Source organism: Hypomesus transpacificus, chromosome 2 (assembly GCF_021917145.1).
Source record: "Hypomesus transpacificus isolate Combined female chromosome 2, fHypTra1, whole genome shotgun sequence".
Taxonomy (NCBI): Eukaryota; Metazoa; Chordata; class Actinopteri; order Osmeriformes; family Osmeridae; genus Hypomesus; species Hypomesus transpacificus.
In genome coordinates, this window is record NC_061061.1 from 10,292,767 (window position 1) to 10,312,215 (window position 19,449).

The 19,449-nt window shown below is 39.8% G+C and overlaps 2 protein-coding genes across 10 annotated transcripts; both read left to right on the top strand.

The window, feature by feature from the left end:
• Window positions 1-4,722, top strand: LOC124473958 (interferon-induced protein 44-like). 8 transcript variants are annotated; one of them, XM_047029753.1, is made up of 9 exons: window positions 1-639; window positions 1,016-1,066; window positions 1,229-1,262; window positions 1,438-1,636; window positions 1,733-1,877; window positions 2,175-2,346; window positions 2,460-2,560; window positions 2,643-2,812; window positions 4,441-4,722. In XM_047029753.1, coding segments are annotated over exons 5-9 (588 nt in total). In that variant the 5' UTR covers window positions 1-639; window positions 1,016-1,066; window positions 1,229-1,262; window positions 1,438-1,636; window position 1,733; the 3' UTR covers window positions 4,442-4,722. The 8 variants fall into 8 exon arrangements, with proteins under 8 accessions (XP_046885709.1, XP_046885699.1, XP_046885737.1 ...); XM_047029743.1 differs by lacking the exon at window positions 4,441-4,722 and having other exon boundaries at window positions 2-639; window positions 1,442-1,636; window positions 2,643-3,630; XM_047029781.1 differs by lacking the exons at window positions 1,229-1,262; window positions 4,441-4,722 and having other exon boundaries at window positions 2-639; window positions 2,643-3,630.
• A 5,788-nt stretch (window positions 4,723-10,510) lies between these two features.
• Window positions 10,511-19,421, top strand: LOC124473924 (interferon-induced protein 44-like). 2 transcript variants are annotated; one of them, XM_047029681.1, is made up of 8 exons: window positions 10,518-10,619; window positions 11,094-11,148; window positions 15,881-15,914; window positions 16,048-16,246; window positions 16,381-16,527; window positions 17,637-17,808; window positions 17,892-17,992; window positions 18,107-19,418. In XM_047029681.1, exons 2-8 carry the CDS (start codon window positions 11,100-11,102, stop codon window positions 18,290-18,292), a joined length of 888 nt encoding a protein of 295 aa, XP_046885637.1. In that variant the 5' UTR covers window positions 10,518-10,619; window positions 11,094-11,099; the 3' UTR covers window positions 18,293-19,418. The 2 variants fall into 2 exon arrangements, with proteins under 2 accessions (XP_046885629.1, XP_046885637.1); XM_047029673.1 differs by lacking the exon at window positions 15,881-15,914 and having other exon boundaries at window positions 10,511-10,619; window positions 18,107-19,421.
• The last annotated feature ends 28 nt before the right edge of the window (window positions 19,422-19,449 follow it).

Sequence of the window (19,449 nt, forward strand, 5' to 3'; positions counted from 1 at the left end):
ATGTATGTATGTATGTATGTATGTATGTATGTATGTATGTATGTATGTATGTATGTATGTATGTAAGGATAGACAGAGGGACATTCCAGAGTAAACACCACATATGCCCTCAGACACACCCATGGGGGAGAGGGAAAAGTGACAGAGTGACCTCTGTGTCATAGATATTAATAATTGTAGAACAGATGCCAGTACATATTTAACTTAAGACGTTCTGGTTGTTTGTCAATCTTCATTACCTAGTTCATGTTAATCAGTCTGTTTACTTTACATCAAGTTGACCTTTTTTACTTTCATTATCTTCCCCCTCCCTGATATAAATCAACAGTGGCATTCTAGAAATTGACAGAACAAAGCAGTTCATTATCCATACGGTAATTATGCAGTGCCTACCGAGATGACAATCTGATCATACTTATAAGTTTGTACCCTGTCCAACACGTATATCTGGATCGTTTTCTTACAAGCTTGACTAAATGTAAGTCCGCCCTGCCTCAGACAATGTGTCGTACTGGCATGCTCACCTGTGGCATACCGGTGGCGCACCTGGAAAGTGAAAGTAACTGGTATCTGGTTTGGGTTTCAGCATGTATATCATGTCAAGTCAAACCCCTGCTTATCTGTTAGACATCCAAGAGGGTAAGTATTTTCTGTTTCTGCTGTTATTGGAATCTCTTCTGTAAACTCTTTCTCCATAATACATGGATTTGTACATTAGGTAGACTGCTAAAACTGCTACATTAGATGTTCCAACATTTAGAAAAGTTGATTTGTGTTCTTTATTGAATAGTTTTATGTAATGTTGTGCAAATAAAAAATCTAAGTTGAAAGACAAAAGCAAGCATTGAGACCACTGTGTTGAATACCTGTATATTAGAAAGTGCAGTGCAGGTGAAATGTTTTTATTATTCATGAATGATATGTTTCTTTGAATATGTTGCTTTTGTCAAGTATCTGCTAAATACATTTGTTAAAAACATGCCATATGTTGAAGTTGTTATATTGACCTCCCCAGCAAAACAGTCAACAGGTAACAAGTCAACCCCACCACCTCCACCATCACTAGGTTAGTTACTTTAAGTATCCATATTGTTATACCCAAGTCTTAAGGTCAGTCCTCTCCGCCCCATTTTAAACTTCTTCAAATGCCCCTGACCCAAATTAATTTCACAAAATCCACAAAACATTTGAAGTAATTATTTACAACATAGTTTATTTGTGTTTACAGTTTATGATAAAGCTTGGAGGGATGTTGACTGGAAGTAAGTACTGTCCTGACCAATGAAAAATACCTTGAAAAAGATATAAAAACATTGACATTTGTAGCATCTCTTGAAAAAGTATTGTAACATTACCTTGCCCAGAAGCCCTTTGAATTACTGTAGTAAATCATTAATTAAAATGTGTATTTTTTTGTTTTTGCAAATCTCTGGAAAGACAGAAAGATACTATGATTAAGAACCTGAAGCAGTTTAGTTTGAATGATCCTAAAATGGGCCAGCTCAGGATCTTGCTACTTGGACCAATTGGCGCAGGAAAGTCCAGCTTTGTTGACTCATTAAAAAGTGCTTTTGCTGGACGTATTATGACAACTGCACTAGCAAATACTACGACTGGCACAAGCTTCACCAAGAAAGCAAGTACTGAATAAATAACTATGATATACTGTTTTGTAAAAGTGTGAAAAAAGAATCTAATATTTTGAATGAAATGTATTGTTTTCCCATTGTAGTATGAAACACATTACATTAAAGATGGAACAGAACGCTTGCCTTTGGTGTTCAATGATGTCATGGGTTTGGAGCCTGATGAATCAAGGGGGGTGCACACAAATGACCATCAGTATTCTTGGAGGCCATGTCCCAGAAGGTTATCAGGTACAACTCAGAACCAAATTCAGCTAGAAGTTTTGTTTGAAATCAGTGTGTTTTGACATCTGTAAGTTTGATAATGTATTTGTGGAGAAAAACTAGGTGGAATATTAGAAGGCCAGCTGTCGCAGACACTTTTATCTGTACAATGTTAAACCTCCTTCTACCCGCCTCTTTCCTCGCATTAGTGTGGTCACATAGGAGTCACCACAAGTTCCCCTTGGCTTCTCCATAGTTGTCACCCTGGCCATGGCAGACGTACTCTCTAACCCTCCATCTCTCTGTATTTTTTACATGATACAGTTCAACCCCTGTTCTCCCTTGCAAGAAGAAAACCCATGCTACAATCACAGTCCTAAGTCAGGAGACAAAGTCCACTGTTTAGTGGGTGTCATGTCTGCAAATGCCATATGTGGGATGTCAGCTGGACTCAAAGGCAAGCTGAGGGCCATAAGGGACAAGGCCAGCAGTCTGGGTAAGTGTTCTCCACAAACATAATTAACTACTAGTGGCACTGATTACTGAAGACAGTGGTTTGTCATCATTTTATGTGACCTACCAAGTACATTTCATCCCATGAAATTGTAGGAATTCCTCAGTTTCTTGTTGTGACAATGGTAGACACTGCTTGTCCAGCAGTGAAGAAGAATCTGATTGATATCTACAAAAGCAAGGCAATTAAAAAGAAGGTAAGCTCTATAGTTACTCTGCTGTGGTCTTTGCTGAGCCTTCGGTCATTACAAAACCCTGTATGGTTCTAATTGCTCTCAGATGGAGACCTACAGCAATGAGCTGGGGATCCCCATGAGCTGCATCCTGCCAGTGAAGAACTACCATGAAGAGACAAAGACAGACAATGAAGCAGATGTACTGGTGTTGGAGGCTGTTACTCAGATTGTGCACGCAGCCAATGATTACATATGGACACTCCAACAAAAATAGTAAGGCACCAGGAAAACCATAGAGAATGGATTGGTAACCCTTCCTTTTACAGTCCCTTAAGTACTCTGTATTTACATAGAAAGTAAAGGGTATGTTTTGTGTTTTATTGGGTATTACTGATTGGTACCAAGTTGGTAAATACCTAGATAATTTGAAGTATTTACCCATTAACTAATTACTAACGTGCTGGTCATTACTGGGTATGTTTTTTATGTATTACTGGGTATGACTGATTGGTACCAAGGTGGTAAATACAGAGATAATTTGAAGTATTTACTCATTAACTAATTACTAACGTGCTGGTTATTACTGGGTAATTTTCATTGGTCCTAATTAGGTAAAGACAGAAGACAAAACTTAGTATTTACCTGGAAACTTAAATATTACTATTTAAACACCGCTGGTAGTAAGTTGGTAACTACGGGAGATATATATGGTAAATTGTAATGTGTTATTGGGTAAATACCATTGCTACTAAGTAGGTAAAGACGGCCAAGCTCCAGCAGAATTACGAAGAAAATACTCTACTATTACCCTGTAGTTACCTAAGGTTTATGTCGGTAACAGTCCACGTCTAATGAGAATATAAGATAGTACTTTCCAAGAAAATACCTTTTCAGATACATTTATCGATGATGGCCTGATTTACTTGGCTGGTATACCTACCTCCGCGGGAAGAGTTTTCCTCTACTATCATGGTAAATCTTCTTGGATACTGGGTATGTTCTTGCGCATGTTTGGACTATTTACTCAGTAAGTAATCTGAAACTGGACAGTAAAAGGAAGCCGTGTTTGTTTCCATGGTGTTACCAGGCTCTTACCATATCGTTTGTAAGCGAATACCACTTTGTCAATGTTACCCTTAGTATGAACTTGTACTATACGTTCCAAGTCGATACCAGGTAAAACATGGCTATGTACTCAGTAAGTGATCTAAAACTGGACTGTAAAAGGAAGCTGTGTTTGTTTCCATGGTGTTACCAGGCTCTTACCATATACTTTTCAACTGTTGATTCCCTTCTCCATGCAATAAACATAAACTTGGATTATGTTACAAAGAAAAACATGACACTTCACTCTGTAAATTGTAACATTATTTTAAATTAAAGCACTGTTTCCATGGTATGACCAAATACAAAGGTTAAATCTATACAAATCTCCATGTAAAAACAAAAAATTAAATAACGTCGTACCATAGAACACATGAGTATTAGTTTGGCCCCTTAATGGGTAAATACTTCAAATTATCTAAGTATTTACCACCTTGGTACCAATCGGTAATACCCAATAAAACACAAAACATACCCTTTACTTTCTATGTAAATACCTAGTACTTAAGGGACTGCAAATGGAAGGGTTACCAATGGATTTACGTAGGCTGTCCTCTGTACCACTCTGACAGACAGAATAAACTAACTTTATCCCCAAAAGAAAAATATTCAGTATAAAATGTACTTGTGTGCATTGTGATGTTGACAAGTGTATTGTGTTACATGTTTATCAATATAAATCAATAAAAACATAAAATGTATGCACAGTATAGTAACATCTGCTCCCTGTTTTCTTTGTCATCTCTTATTTTCATTCCTGTTGTATGTTGATGTACTCATCTGTCCTCTTGTTTCAGAATCTCCTTCTTCTACCCTGCCTGTGTGCTCATCTTCCCTGGCCTTGATCAGTTTCACCTCATCAATTAAGCCCCAGTGTGCATAGCTCCTGTGTTTTTGTCCTTCTATGCCAGTTTGTCTTAGTACCCTTGTGTCTAGCGTCACAGTCTAGTTTTCTAGTGTTTGAAGTTCTGATTACTAAGCCTTGCTTTGTTTCTCTGACTTTTTGCCTACTCCCTTTGGATTTTTCACATGAAAAAAAGTGTTACACATGAAAGTTTCACATTAAAGCCTGTTTGTTACTGACCTCTAGCCTGGCTGCCAGTCCAACTTAGCCCCGCCCACAACTAAAACAATTTGGTCGGGAAGTTGGGTCTGCAGAACCTCGGTTGGGGAAAAACGACGTCCGAACCAGTCAAATTGTCAGGGCGGGCTTTGCACGATGAAGGACAGATGATCAACAGTAACGTAATTAACCATGTCACCAAAGAGCGCTTGGGTTGAATTCGTTTTCAACAAACAACATATTACGTTGCTCTGATTGGTTGTAGGTCTATCCAATTGAGCAAAGAGGCATTTGTTTTACGAGTTCGGTTGAAACACGCCCCATATACACAGCCCAATGGAGGTTTCTCAGATTCATATTCTGACCAGAAAATTATGAGTGTGACAACGTCAGGTTAACTGACTTCTGCTTTTAACCTGAATCTCGCCATGCCTCCTTTCGGTACGATTGCTTGTTTCTCTGACTGCCTTTCTGTGTACTGAACACTTGCATGTTAAGTGTTCGCATAAAGTGAACTAAGTGCCGGCTTGGGCCTCCCGTGGCCACCAGGAGTTACCTTGTTAAAGGTTCCTTTGTTCATTTTATTTTTTTAACAGTGTCTGTTTTTTACATTTGCTTTACACGTACATCCTGTTCTGTATATTACTTAGTATTGTATCACTCTGAATATTTATGTACAAATTAACCCCAGACCACTCTAGTGAATTAGCTTGAAAAAAAAATCAAATTAGAAAAACCCTAGAAGGGTAAAAATACGTCCAGTTGACATTGGTGTGATGTAAGCAATACAGTTTTATAGCTAAATTTATAGTATGTGTGCAAATGATTAAGCCATGATAATGTCAATAGTATAGTCAATAGATGGTGGGTCCCAAAATTAAATGTTGCTTAGGCCACTTAAAACCTGTTTACGGTCCTGTCGCGCCCACGGTACAGAAATGCTGCCCCTCCCTCCCTCAGTTACAACACACTCAATCCTAACTAAAATATTTTTTAGGCGGTTAAACAAATGATATATCATTGGAAAGCTACAATTATAGTCCACATTTGTGGACTATAAATATCACTACACTCATTTTAGAAATATTGAAAACCACGGACATCTGGGCACTTGAGCCACTCTCCCTGGTTAATATTAGGAAACACAACACAACTATTACTGTAAAACTAAATATTTAGGATTTATAAATTAATTTAACACAATCAATTATTTTTGATAGAACGTGCCTGTTCTTATCCACTTCTCCGTTGTTTCTCCTCACCTCAATCCGGCGACTTTCGTCCAGTTGCATAGCGATTGTCTCTGCCTAACATGGCTTGCTTGATTGTATTCTCCATGTGTGCCTTTGTGCACTTATTTTGTTTTCTCAGATAAATATTTAATGTTCTTCTTAACTCCTGTAACAGTCCATGCTGTATCTGTACCGAATGATATAACAAGCAAGCACGGAAGCAAAATAAGCCATTGACATGACTGCATCCAGCTAGCCAGGCCTTTCTGTTGTGGCTGACCAATCGTGGGAGAAACCTCTACGTATGATCTACCTCTACCCTTTTCGCTCGCCTGTTGTGTAATTTTGATGTCAGGTTGGGCCAAACTCTTATTTTTATTTCCTCCACTAAAGTTCTCCTCTCAAAAGGATTTTGGAGAGGATATCTGACAGAACTTGAGAAATGAGAACGTCTGAAGTCTGGTCCGGAGTCATACGTTTTCAATAACGTTAAGTAGGCCCTACAGTCGCAAAATCACTTCTATACTCTAACTCCGCTTGGGGCGCTAATTCCAGCGCCCTTTAGGCATCATTTTTGAGGACGCTGATTGGCTAAATATGTGTTTCTTGTTAGCAACAGTCAGCAATTCACCTATCGCCTGCAGGTTGGTAGGCGTTTTGATGGGCGCTTTTTGTAGCGCCCCAGATGTCGAGCATGAAGTAAATTGATCCCAAAACAGAATTTTAGTATATATATTATATATACACACACAACACTTTATTGTGTATTTTTGACACAGTCATTGTTAAAATGAGTAGTTATTGTTTAAAAAATACATTACATGAAAAACTAAAATCTAAAACACTTTTCACCAGATTAAAAAGTTTTACTTACCTACCATTAATTCAGAATGTTCCAGGTATGCACACAACCCATCAAAACCTCATCTGCTTACATTCCCAAAGGTCCAAAGTATCGAACCATGTCGAGTAGTTGTCCAAACAATGAATTGTATCCACACATAGCCACGATCTTGTTGCTTCATTCTTCCTTCGCCAATTATTTTTATTTCAGTCTCTCACGCACTATTGCTCATAGGAGATGTGGGTCAAGTACAAACGCGGGGGTAGACTTAAAATGGCCAAAACACTCTTCCCTTTCGATTGACACCTTGTTTGACCCAATAGGATCTTCCATGCCCTTTATCAGATAAAGCACTCCAATGTGTTCATGCTTCAGTTTTTGTGTTTCAGTAATACTAATGAGGGTTTTAGCCATTATATATGATAGTTTTAAGTACCACCTTTCATTAGAGATAACAATTATACCTTTTTATCCTAAGAATTTGACCTTGATTACAAAGAGTCATTCTGGAGTCTCCAAAAAGCCCTTTTAGAAAACGCCTGGATGTACTCTTATAAAAACGTGTCAAATATGAATATATTGTGGTATTATATTTACTCACCTCTAGTATTCTTCAGGCCTCTTTTTTCAAAACAAAATCTAGGCGGAAATAGAAACATTCACTTTCCTTGTGTTAAAGCTTCTATTACTCAACACCAGTAGGACTGACAGGGGTCCTGACAACAGGGGAAATAACTTCAGAGTGTCAGCTTTCAAAAGAGACCATTTACATACATGTACTCCAAATGGTTCAAGAACAGCTGTCAATTTACTTTGGGTATACTGTTTAGGCGTTTTTAGGCACATTTAACAGGGCTCTAAAGGCTTGGGCCGGGTCTGCATTGACTAAAAGTTAGGTCAGAAAAGGGTTCCTATGCTCAACTATAGTGTTGTGTAGTGTGGGTGTGAGGTGTTGTCCATAACATGTCAATTATTTAGCCACCATTAACTGCCATAGTCAGGGCTGGCCCCTTAAACAGTCTGCTCTCCTTATTAAGTTGTTCAGTCTGTTGCAATCTGCCGCTCTGATGCTGCTTCCCCAGCAGCAAATCGCATAGAAAACCTACAAAATGTTTTACTGCACAAATGACTGTTTTGCAATGTTTTGCATTGGATGGGGGTCCAATTTCACGCAGTGTAGCACCAGGGTTTCGGTGTGCATTGATTTTCTAATCCGCCATACCGTGACATGCTATTTGCCTGTTCATGACTTGACAGAGTAATGGTAAGAGTGCAACAACATTTGTCAATACTTTTATATAGACATAAAATATCATGCACAGCAAATAAAGTTTTACAAAGAAAATGAGGAAAAAACATTCATACATATTTACTTGTGCTTGTCCTCTGTCTCAGTTCTAGTTGCAGTGCCTTATCCTGAACAGATAAGACAATAATTGATCATCTATCACTAAAAGTGAGGTGATCAAGATGGCGCATTGGATGGCTGCCTCGGTCGATCGGTGTGCTGTGTTTGTTTTTACTGACTGGGATATGTTCACCACTGCTACTCCTGATGAGCTCACAGAGGCTGTGACATCATACAGCTCTGGGTTGGTATACAGGGAAAGCTATATACCAACACGCACCAGGGTGAGCTACAACAACGACAAACCCTGGTTTACAGCAAAAATCAGAAGGCTGAGTTTTAGGAATGGGGATAGAGCGGATAGATCCAGATTCAAGGAGTCGTAGAACAGGTGTAGCAAGATGGTGAGCGGCTAAACAACCATACTCTGAGAGACTACAACACCAATTCTCAGCTAATGACTGCTTCTGTCAGGAGAGGGCCCAGGCAGATCACCAACTAAAAGCCCCAAGCCACCAATTCCATTAAAGACTCTTGCCTGGTCAACGACCTGAACGAGTTTTACTGTAGTTTTTAAAGACAATTGGACTGTCCTGACCCACACCTACCCACCCCAGATGCCCCCTCCCCCACCACCACAGACACAACTCTTTCCATCAAGGAAGGAGAAGTTAATATACTTTTCAAGAGACAGAATCCCTGAAAAGCACTGTGCTGACCAGCTGTCTCCGGTGTTCACCAACACAATGCTCTACACAATGGATGGAGCACCAAAGAGACCGCTGGTCACGTAGCCCTGGCTCTAGAGAGTAAGGCACTGCAGGTGCTGCTGGACCTGACGTCAGCTGAACAGAGGAACTTCACGGCCTTAGCAACAGCCCTAGAGCGAAGGTTTGGGCAACAAACCTTGACGCAGGAAATGCGGAACCAGCAGGATGAGACACTGGGAGCTTATGCTGCTGACATACGATTTTATGCGCAGCGTGAGTACCCCAGTTTTGACCCTGCAGCCCTGGAGGAGCTGGCACTGAATGCCTTTTTTTTCAAGGGCTTGCTCCCGAGCGGAGAGAACATCTCCGCATCCTGGCCCCTGCACCCCGCAACGCTGGGTTGGAGGAAGCCGAGAGGGTCGAGGCTGTTCTGTCCACATCTCGACAGTCTGAGTCCTGCTACCGCTGTGGAGAACCTGGACACAGTGCACGAGAATGTCTTGCCCCGGCGCCACGCCAACTCAACGTTCCCCACTCGGGAAACTAGAGCGGGGTGGCACTGCAGGGAGAATGCCACCCACAGGATTAATTCTAGTCCCCAACAACTTCACTGCTCAAATTGGCAGTTTGGGCCATGCTCATGGACTTTACCTTCCCTGTTCCCTTGATGGTTTTCCCTGCCGGGCTCTGGTGGACACCGGGGCCACCATCTCCCTTGTGCGCCCTGGGGTGCTGCCGGAGACGAATACCCATCAGTTCCCAGGGTGGACCCCTACTGACTGTAAAATCTGGACAGTGACTGGGGGGCTCGCAGGGATGCAGGGTAAACAACTTTTGAGGGTGCAGACTGGGACCGCTACCACTGTGAACCATGAGTTCTGGTTGGCTGACATCCAGGAACCCTGTATCATTAGGTTAGACCTCCTGATTCGTTTGAAGGCCCGGGTGGAAAAGTAATTTAAAAGTTACAAATATGCTACATTCACTTCCGTGTCATGGTGTCACGAGACACTTTGATCCTTGGCAGTTAGGAACGAGGAGACAAAGGCAGGTGAAGCACTTTTACTTGTACTTTTAGGACATTTACAAGATACATTATTTGCATAGCATAGTTTAGTGCAAAGACAATTACCCACAACAGTGCCTGGTCTGAACAGGGTTTATATACTGTGTAATTGATGATGATGTGCAGATGTGTGCAATACTGAGGTGTGAGTCGGTCTGTGTTCCTCCGCCGTCTTCTGTACTCTGGGGAACTAGACCGTCTGAGGGGTGCAAGAGGAGGATCCGTGACACATAAATAATTGTATCTACTCTGTGAACACCAGCACATATGTAACTAAAGGCATTCTGCTCGTTTGTATATCTTCATTACCTAGTTCTTGTAAATTAGCCTGTTTACTATCTAGTTGACCTCTTTCGCTTTCATTATCTTCCCCCTCCCTGATCTAAATCAACAGTGGCATTCTAGAAATTGACAGAACAAAGCTGTTCATTGTCCGTACGATATGCAGTGCCTTATCTAGATGGCAATCCGATCATACGGTTTGTCCCGTCCAACACGAAAATCGGGTTCTTGTTAGCTTGGGGCCCAAGGCAATTACAAGCTTGACTAAATGTAAGTCCGCCCTGCCTCAGACAACGTGACGTACTGACATGCTAACCTGTGGCATACCGGTGGCACACGGGGAAAGTGAAAGTAACTAGTATCTGGTTTGGGTATCTGCATATATATCATGTCCAGTCACACCCCTGCTTATCTGTTAGACATCCAAGAGGGTAAGTCTTTTCTGCTTCTGCTGTTATTGGAATCTCTTCAGTAAACTCTTTCTCCATAATACATGGACTTGTACGTAAGGTAGACTGTTAAAACTGCTACATTAGATGTTCCAACATCTAGAAAAGTTGATTTGTTTTCTTAATCGAATAGACATTGATTTTATGTGATGCTGTGCAAAATAAAAAAATATATAGGATGGTAGACTAAAGCAAACTGAGACTAGTGTTGAATGCCTGTATATTAGAAAGTGCAGTGCAGGTGAAATGTTTTTATAATTCATAAATTATATGTTTCTTTTAATATGTTGCTTTTGACATAAATAAATTCCTTAAAGACATGCCATATGTTTAAGTTGTTGTATTGACATCCCCAGCAAAACAGTCAACATGGTCGTTAACGAGTCAAAAACACCACCACCACCATTACAACGTTAGATGCTTTTTAATTTCTCAAATTGTTGTACCCATGAATAGGTAGACATGGCATCTGGTTTGAGAAATTATTGGTTTCCTTCAGTGCCATCTGCAGGTAAGAGACGATTACAGTTGTTATTTACCATAGGCCTATAGGAAGAATACAGGTTAAGTGGGACACTTCCAGAAAAATTGCTTTGCACGTCAGTTATTTGCCATGAACGCTTGCCATATAATCAAAGATATTACCTTAATGAAAAGCTTAAAGGTTCCTTTAAACTAGTCATAAGGAAAAGACAGGAAGCATGACCTTCTTTGAACATCTGCTGACCAAACCCCACATTTGATCATGTGACATGGTAAAGTGAGACAACTAAACTGTCAAATTGGGACAGCTTTACTGTCTATTTAAGTATTCAATTTAAGTATTAAAAAAAATGTCTCTCCATTATATCATAGTACCATAGTTCTTTGATTAAACGCCACAGCGTTTATTTCACAATGTTAATGTTTGGTGCGGCGTTTAATCGAAGAATTACGATATATGGTACACTATTAAGTATAACATGACATTTCTGTATTCTAATAAAACAGCTTTAATGCAGTATACTCACTCCACTTATCCAACATTCTCTTTCTCCCTCATCTTCTTCCGTATCTGTTTAATAGTCCCATCCTGAAATACATTACACATTATACTATATACCGTTTTACATTATAATGAAAAGAAGCCAGTTATAGCCTATCCCTTTTTTAAACCTTTAACAAAATTCACTTCATATTGCTATGTCATGTCACTTACCATAGATTTTTAAGATCCTGGTGTTGAAAAAACGCATGCCACTCGGTTCAAATTCAGTTGGGTCCAGGGCTGCCAACTTTTCAAAGAACCTTGGATTTGGTGGGGCCAAACAAAATGTTGCTGCGTACAAAGTTACCCCCCCCCCCCCCCCCCCCCATTACTGTTTACAACCTTAGCAGGACTGCTTGGTTGGCGTTGACTTCTCAGTGTGAGAGCATATGAACTGGTTGAAATGTGTGTGTCTCACGGCCAATGCGTGAGAGTTGTCAGTCCTAAAACTCAACAGAATTCACATTAATGTAAATCTGGTTGTTAACAAAGATTATGGTGCAAGTAGTTTTTTTCAACTATATACAAGTTCCATGTGTAGCGCCCCCTAGAATGTCTTGAGACATGTCATGAAAACTTCATTTTATGAGGTTATTTAACATTAATATGAGTTCCCCTAGCCTGCCTTTGGTCCCCCAATGGCTAGAATTTTCGATAAGTGTAAACCAAGCCCTGCGTGTTCTTCTCCGCCTTTGACAAAATGAAGGCTCAAACGCTCTGTTTGAAAATCTCCTCCAAGTGACGTAGATACGAGAAAGGTTACCTCCCCTCTCTCTGCTTTGCCCGCTCAGATCATCTGGCCCACCCATGAGAAACTGAGCTGCCACCGTGCAAGGGCAAGTGCGATATTGGTTTTTCCTCATGGCGAGCAAACAAACGAAGCATAACTGTTGCTCATTGCTTGGATGTGCAAATCAAAACAAAAGTATTTTTTTAGTTCCTTCATCCAAGCTTCTGCACAACCAGTATCTTAATTTGATTTTCGCTGGAATTGCGCCGACACAACTTTGTATGTCTGCGCCAAACATTTCAGCCTCTACTGTTTCCTCAACTTGAGCCAATACAAAACTGGCCTTGCTGAAATAAAATTCTGGATCATTACTAACTCTCCTTGGTCAAGCTACAAACCTTGGACAAGTAAGCTAACTAACGCTATATCATTTTGTTGCTTTACTGTATATGGTTACCTAGCTTGCTACCCTTAGAATGTGGCTGTAACATTAGCTCTGCAGCTAACAGCTGAGTTACTGTTGCTTATGTAAAGATAAATGGCATCAAGTAGGCTATGTGTGTGAATACAAACGCTGTAACGCCAGTGTTGTGCACTTCTTTGTTATTTGGATAACCGTTCTGCTGTTATGGCGCGCGATATATGCCTTTCTCTTCATTGAAATGACTATGAGTTTGCACCTCTGTAAACCAGGGTGATCAGATGAGAATGACTCAATTTGAGGCATCAATTTTTTATTTTATTTGAGGCATCTTACAGCAACGGGGGCTACAAGCCATTGCGATACATCCGTTGTAAACATTAGCGCATGTTGCCGCCCCTCTCCTCCTCATTAGCATTTAAAGCTACAGACACCAAAACAGCGCCTTCTGAGGAAAGCTCATTGTGGGACTACTCGTAGTGGCTATAATTCTGTAGCCTGGCTGCCAGCCCAACTTCTCCCCGCCTGAAAAAAATTTGGTCGGGAAGTTGGGTCTGGAGGGTCTCGTATTGGAGACCAACTACAGAAAACCAGAATCTGGGCGAACCAATGAAATTGCCAGGGCGGGCTTTATACGATGATGGACAGATGATCAACAGTAACGTAATCACCCACGATACAAAAGAGCGCTTAAGTTGAATTAGTTTTGAACAAACATGGCTACCGCTGGAGATCTGGGATGTTATGATTCTGCCATCGAGTCTGTTTTAGAAGACATCGACAGCGCATTAATTTTGAAAGAGGAACAGAGAGACGCAATCAAGGCATTTGTCGATGGAAAATATGTTTTTGCCGTCCTTCCTACGGGATTCGGTAAAAGTTTAATTTATCATACTTCAAGTCTGCTTGCAGTTTAGTCAGTAAAGAGTTAGCTGCCTCTCAGTTTAGTTCTGTTGACAACAACTATGCGGCGCTTAACATACGTCACATACTCTGTTGCTCTGATTGGTTGTAGATCTATCCAATTGAGCGAAGAGGCATTTGTTTTCCAGGCTCGTTTGAAATACGCCTCGTAGTCAAAGCCCAACGGAGAGTTCTCAGACTCATATTCTGACTAGAATTATGAGTATGACAACGTCAGGCTAATAATTCTGCACCATGGCTGAATTTCGGGAAAGAGACTTAAGATACAGTATTAGGGGACCACTAAGACCTATATAAAAGCATCCAAAAACAGCATTACATGTCTCCTTTAATTTGGAGTGTGCTCCCCGAATTCTTCTTTTAGTAAAAGGTCTTTCTAATTTATTCATTTATCCTAGTGTGGTACTTTTTAGATTCCTTTAGTACGGTGGCCCTGAAGTGCAAAACACATCCCCTAATATGAGTACATCCCTCAAATGAAAACACTCCCCCCAAATACGAGTCAACTACCCCCAAATCGGATGACTTGTTCAGATCCCCCAAATACAAAAACACACTCACCCAAATGGAAAACGACATTACATTATCTTAAAAACACATTATATTAACTCTGAACGGAAAGGGTAGGTACTACACTTCAGCGCTAATTGGATGCAGTAGGTTAACTAACAAGAAATAAGAAATTGATCGACAGAAGTACAAAATGTAATAGCATGACAGAGTTACGTGCACCAGGACATTTATTTGGGTATCGAAGCATGTAGCATAGGCTACGTATGCAAAAGCATAAATTGCGGGTTAAACGTAAACATCGATAGCCAAACAACTAGCCCACGTAACTCTGTTATTATCATAAACTTGATTGTTTTGGTTGGAAGGAAAGAGGAAACATTTGTGTTAACAATTCAGAGTCATGACACTACTCTTTATTTTAATCAGGGTCATTCTTATGAAATAATCTTAGATATGCAGTTAACGTTTCACAATATAAGTAGCCTATGCGCACGCTAAAAACGCAGTCGAAGGAAGCAGGACTTTTCAGAAGAAAAACTAATAGTCCACTACAGTAGAACGAAATGCCACATTGACAGAGTAACTTAGACCAGGATAGTTGTTTGGCTATCGATTTTTACATTTAACACGAAATACTTTTGCCTAAGTAGCCTACTATTTGCTACATTCTTCGATAGCCAAACAAATGTTCTGGTGCACGTAACTCTGCCAGGCTATTGCATTCTGTACTGTCGATCGATTTCATATTTCTTCTTAGTTAGCCGACTGCATCCAATCAGCGCTAAAGTGTATAGTAGTACCTACCAGAGCCTGTTTAAGGGTTAGGGTTAGACATTCTTTATTATTCGTTCTTTATTAGACATTCTCTGGTACCTACCCTTTTCGTTCAGTTAATGTAATGTGTTTTTTAGTTAATGTAATGTCGTTTTCCATTTGGGGGAGCGTGTTTTTGTAGGGGGGGGGGGGGGGGGGGGGGGGGGGGTTGCACTTCAGGGCCACTTCAGGGTACTTTAGTCTAGTATGATAACCCCTAATATTACCTGTGTAAAACCCAAATGCTTAAACAATGATAAAAAAGAAACACGTTTTACTGAAAATATATAAATACACATGAAATACAAATATACACTCAATTGAACAAAGCTTTACACCCCTCAATTTGGTATCCTAAACTATGCCGGCGTACCTTAACTAGTCCACGAAATGGAAACCAGGCGATCAAATTAACCAACCATGAGGTGGGACATAAGCCATTTGATAGAACTGTCCTCATTGAACTGCAGTGTTTTATGTTTTACAAAACATTGTATTTTCCTGAATATGTTTAAATGGCCCTAAAACGTAACCTAAGAAACGTAACATCACTTAAGAAATGTCTATTTATTTAAGTATTTTTTTATTTAAGTATTTAATTTTGGCACATTTAGACCTCCATATCCCCAAGGCACTGCAATACGCAAAAGAAAAATTCCTAATAACTGTTGATGTGTTCACCTTATAAAAGTGATGTAGGCTGATACCTTGGTAAACCCCAAACCATCGACATGACAATATATATGATATTATATATCATATATATTGATATATTCTATTCAACTATTAATTATACTGTTTTTTTTACAACACAGTTCTTGAAAAACCTTGGAGGGAAGCTGCCTGGAAGTGAGGACTGATAAAAATACATACATTTAAATGGGCAAAAAACTGTATTGTACTTGGACAAACTATGTCAAATTCTGAAATAAATATTACATAGCATATTGATTTGTGAAACAATGCATTTTTTTTTTTACAGTAATAGAGACCAGATGATAGAGAAACTAAGAACTTTCCCGCTGAATGATCCTGAATTGGGCATGATCAGAATCCTGCTGCATGGACCTGTTGGGGCAGGAAAGTCCAGTTTCATCAACTCAGTCAAAAGTGCCTTTGCTGGCCGTGTGGTCATGAGTGTGCTGGTAGATGCTCTTTCCAGCTTCAGCTTTACCAATAAAGTAAGTAATCCTAAATGACAAATATAATTATATATTAATATAATACTCTATGATGAACGCAATTACAGTTTAGTAAATTATCCATCTAAACCAGGAAGAAAATTAATCTGAAAGGAGTTTATTTGCTGTTGTAGTATGAAACACATTTTATTAAAGAGGGTGAAGGACGTTTGCCTTTTGTGTTCAATGACGTCATGGGTCTGGAGACAATGGAATCCAGAGGGGTGCACATTGACGACATCATCAGTGCACTCAAAGGTCATATCCCAGAAGATTATGAGGTACACCAAACTTAAACACATACAAATATGTATCAACATTAGCATTGTAATTCATGGTCTACCTGGGACCATGAGACTTACTGTATGTTGACTGATCTGGGAATAGCGAGTTTGCCGCGTGTTCCACATTTTCCATTGCCAGTTAGCAAGATTTGCCAGTTAGCAAGATTCACGGCTACATCCCTTGTGATGCTTTTCCAATGCGTGGTTCTGGCTCAACTCAACTTTTTTGGTTTTCCATTGTGCCAACCTGGCACCTAGAATCTAGTGCTTGCAAGCAATCTGAAGCGATACCAAAAGGTGCCATGAGAACATGAGTGAGTGCACTGCCCATTTGCAGCTTGTGAGATCCATTGCTTCACATGTAGTGCAGCTCAACAGCGCATACAATCGTGGCCAAAAGTTTTGGCAATGACAAATGTTGTGTTTTGCAAAGTGTGCTGGTTCAGTTTTTTCACATGTTTCTATAGAATACTGGAATAATAATAAGGCACATTTCATATTTTGTAAAGCTTTTTTGGGGTGAACATTTTCAATATATGCAAATACTGGTTACCCTCTTTTACGGCCGTCAATCTGCTGATAAAATTCTAATAGCCCCGGATTTAGCTACTTCATATACCTGGGCCCTAAGGAAAACACTTCATACAATGCCCGGTTCTCAAGATAACTGCGCAATAGAGTACACAGATACTCACAAACAAACAATTGCTGCATTCATAGATTGTCTTGTTCAACAATTTGTTTCTTTGGAGTTTCAAAGCTGTCCACGGTAGACGGGGGAATTTGAATTGTAGACGGGGGAATTTGAATCAATAATCAGTGGTAGAAATGGCATTAACGCAGCACAATAAATCACAATGGCACAGTCGCGCTGCGGAGGCACACAAGGGCACGCCGATTTCGAGCTTTATTTCAATTATTCGAGCTCTGTCTCTGACCCCCCCCCCCCCAGTTCTGAAGTGTCCTGGATTTTAGTACTTAAATGTTGACAGGTATGCTTACGAGGCATGTGCTTTAATTTGCTTGTTCATTCTGTGAAAAAAAACATGTTTTCAGATACTTTCTTGTTAATACCAAACCCCATTTCTTGAATTTTGTTGTTACAGTTTAACCCCAGTGTATTTTTGACAAATTCAAAGCCAGAATACATCCAGGATCCAAAACTAAGTGACAAAGTTCACTGTCTGGTGAGTGTTGTGTCTGCAGATAAAATGTCTATGATGTCAAAAGACACCAAAGACAAGATGAGAACTGTCCGGGAAAAGGCCAGCCTTTTGGGTAAGTGAACATCAGAAACTCTTTATGATTATCTGAGTACAGACCAAGACTGTTTGTGACATTAAACACTCATCTTATTGTAGGAATTCCTCAAATTGTTGTCATGACCATGGTTGACACTGCTTGCCCAGAAGTGGCACGGGATCTGAAAAATATCTACCGAAGCAAGCATATCAAATCTATGGTACACCAAATTTAAATGACTGTGAAGTCATCCTATGTGTGGACTCGTAAATTAAATATAAATATGCAATTATGTTTGTCATTGCCAAGCCCTTTCTGGTTACTTTCCTTCCAGATGCAGAGCTGCAGTAATGAGCTTGGTGTCCCGGTGAACTGCATCCTGCCAGTGAAGAACTACCATGAAGAAACACAGGGGAACAATGACATCGATGTCCTGGTGTTGGAGGCTATGACTAAGATTGTAGAGGTTGCCAATGACTACATATGGCACGTTCAGCAGAAGAAAAAACACCTCTCATGAGTCATTACTGCACACATACATCCACTGAAACCACCTCTGGAGGGTTCAGTAAGTTAGAAGTTATAACAGTTTTAACTCTTTTTAATGACTTTTTGCACTTAAATTTGAGCAACCACTGAGGTGAAATTGAATTATGTCTGACCATTGTGATTTAATGTTAATTAAAGGTGTACTGTTTTGCATACTAGTCTATATTAAAATAGTTGCTGTGGTGGACAGTACCTAATTATCTAACTACAGTACAATAACAGACCCACAGTTGTTTGGTGATGACAAACTACATACACCCATGGATCCACACACACAAACACACACTCACACACACACATACACACAATGCACAGTTTGTATGGAAGAGAGAGTGACTGTGTCGTTGACACATTTCTGTCATCCAATACGAAAATATGACCAGATTTAAAAACGTTTTTCCATCCTGTACAAACATCATAAACATTTGATCGATTCTGGTAACTTCTTTCACATGTGTTCACTGAAACTCTACTTTTTTGTACCTTGTAATTATGAAGAAGATAGATGATAAAATTATACAGTCATAGTCATGACAAGAGTTCCGTTGTCTTACATGCCCAACTCTGCTACATTTTGTTTTGAGTTGTTGGTAGATGTATTTTATTATAAATGTAGTCTTAAAAAAGAAAATATCATTATCTGTTACCACAGATACCCTAACAGGGGACTCTTAACATCTGCAAGTGCACAACAACTGAATTTGAGTACATCTCACAGATAACTGCTTTGGACATCCAAATACAAATTTGGGGTACTCTATCATAAATATTAGATATACAATCATAAAACACATTTAAATTGTGCTGTCTGTTTAAAATACTGTTTTTGATTTTATAATTGCTTGAAAAACATTACATACACGCATTACACCCATTCAACATATAAATGAATGCTTGCATTTCAAATTCAGTTGTCAAAGGGGGTGGGTAAAAATTACATAATCCGTTCTCCATCAAAGGCTTTATTCTAGAACAGGGGTTTTCAACTGGTTTTGTCCCAGCGACCAACATTCTTACTAGAAAGTAATCCGAGGCCCACTGATGTGCCTGCGCGTTCCTACGTGTGTTTGTGTGTGCATGCGTGTGGATAGAAGTAAGTTTTAACATTTGGTTTTCCATGTTGCTTTT

Coding starts and splice junctions, on each gene's coding strand:
- LOC124473958 (XM_047029753.1), top strand. CDS start 1,734: ATGAAACACATTACATTAAAGATGGAACAGAACGCTTGCCTTTGGTGT. Junction 1,878..2,174: donor ATGTCCCAGAAGGTTATCAG/GTACAACTCAGA, acceptor TACATGATACAG/TTCAACCCCTGTTCTCCCTT. Junction 2,347..2,459: donor GGACAAGGCCAGCAGTCTGG/GTAAGTGTTCTC, acceptor ATGAAATTGTAG/GAATTCCTCAGTTTCTTGTT.
- LOC124473924 (XM_047029673.1), top strand. CDS start 10,577: ATGTCCAGTCACACCCCTGCTTATCTGTTAGACATCCAAGAGG. Junction 16,528..17,636: donor ATATCCCAGAAGATTATGAG/GTACACCAAACT, acceptor TTGTTGTTACAG/TTTAACCCCAGTGTATTTTT. Junction 17,809..17,891: donor GGAAAAGGCCAGCCTTTTGG/GTAAGTGAACAT, acceptor ATCTTATTGTAG/GAATTCCTCAAATTGTTGTC.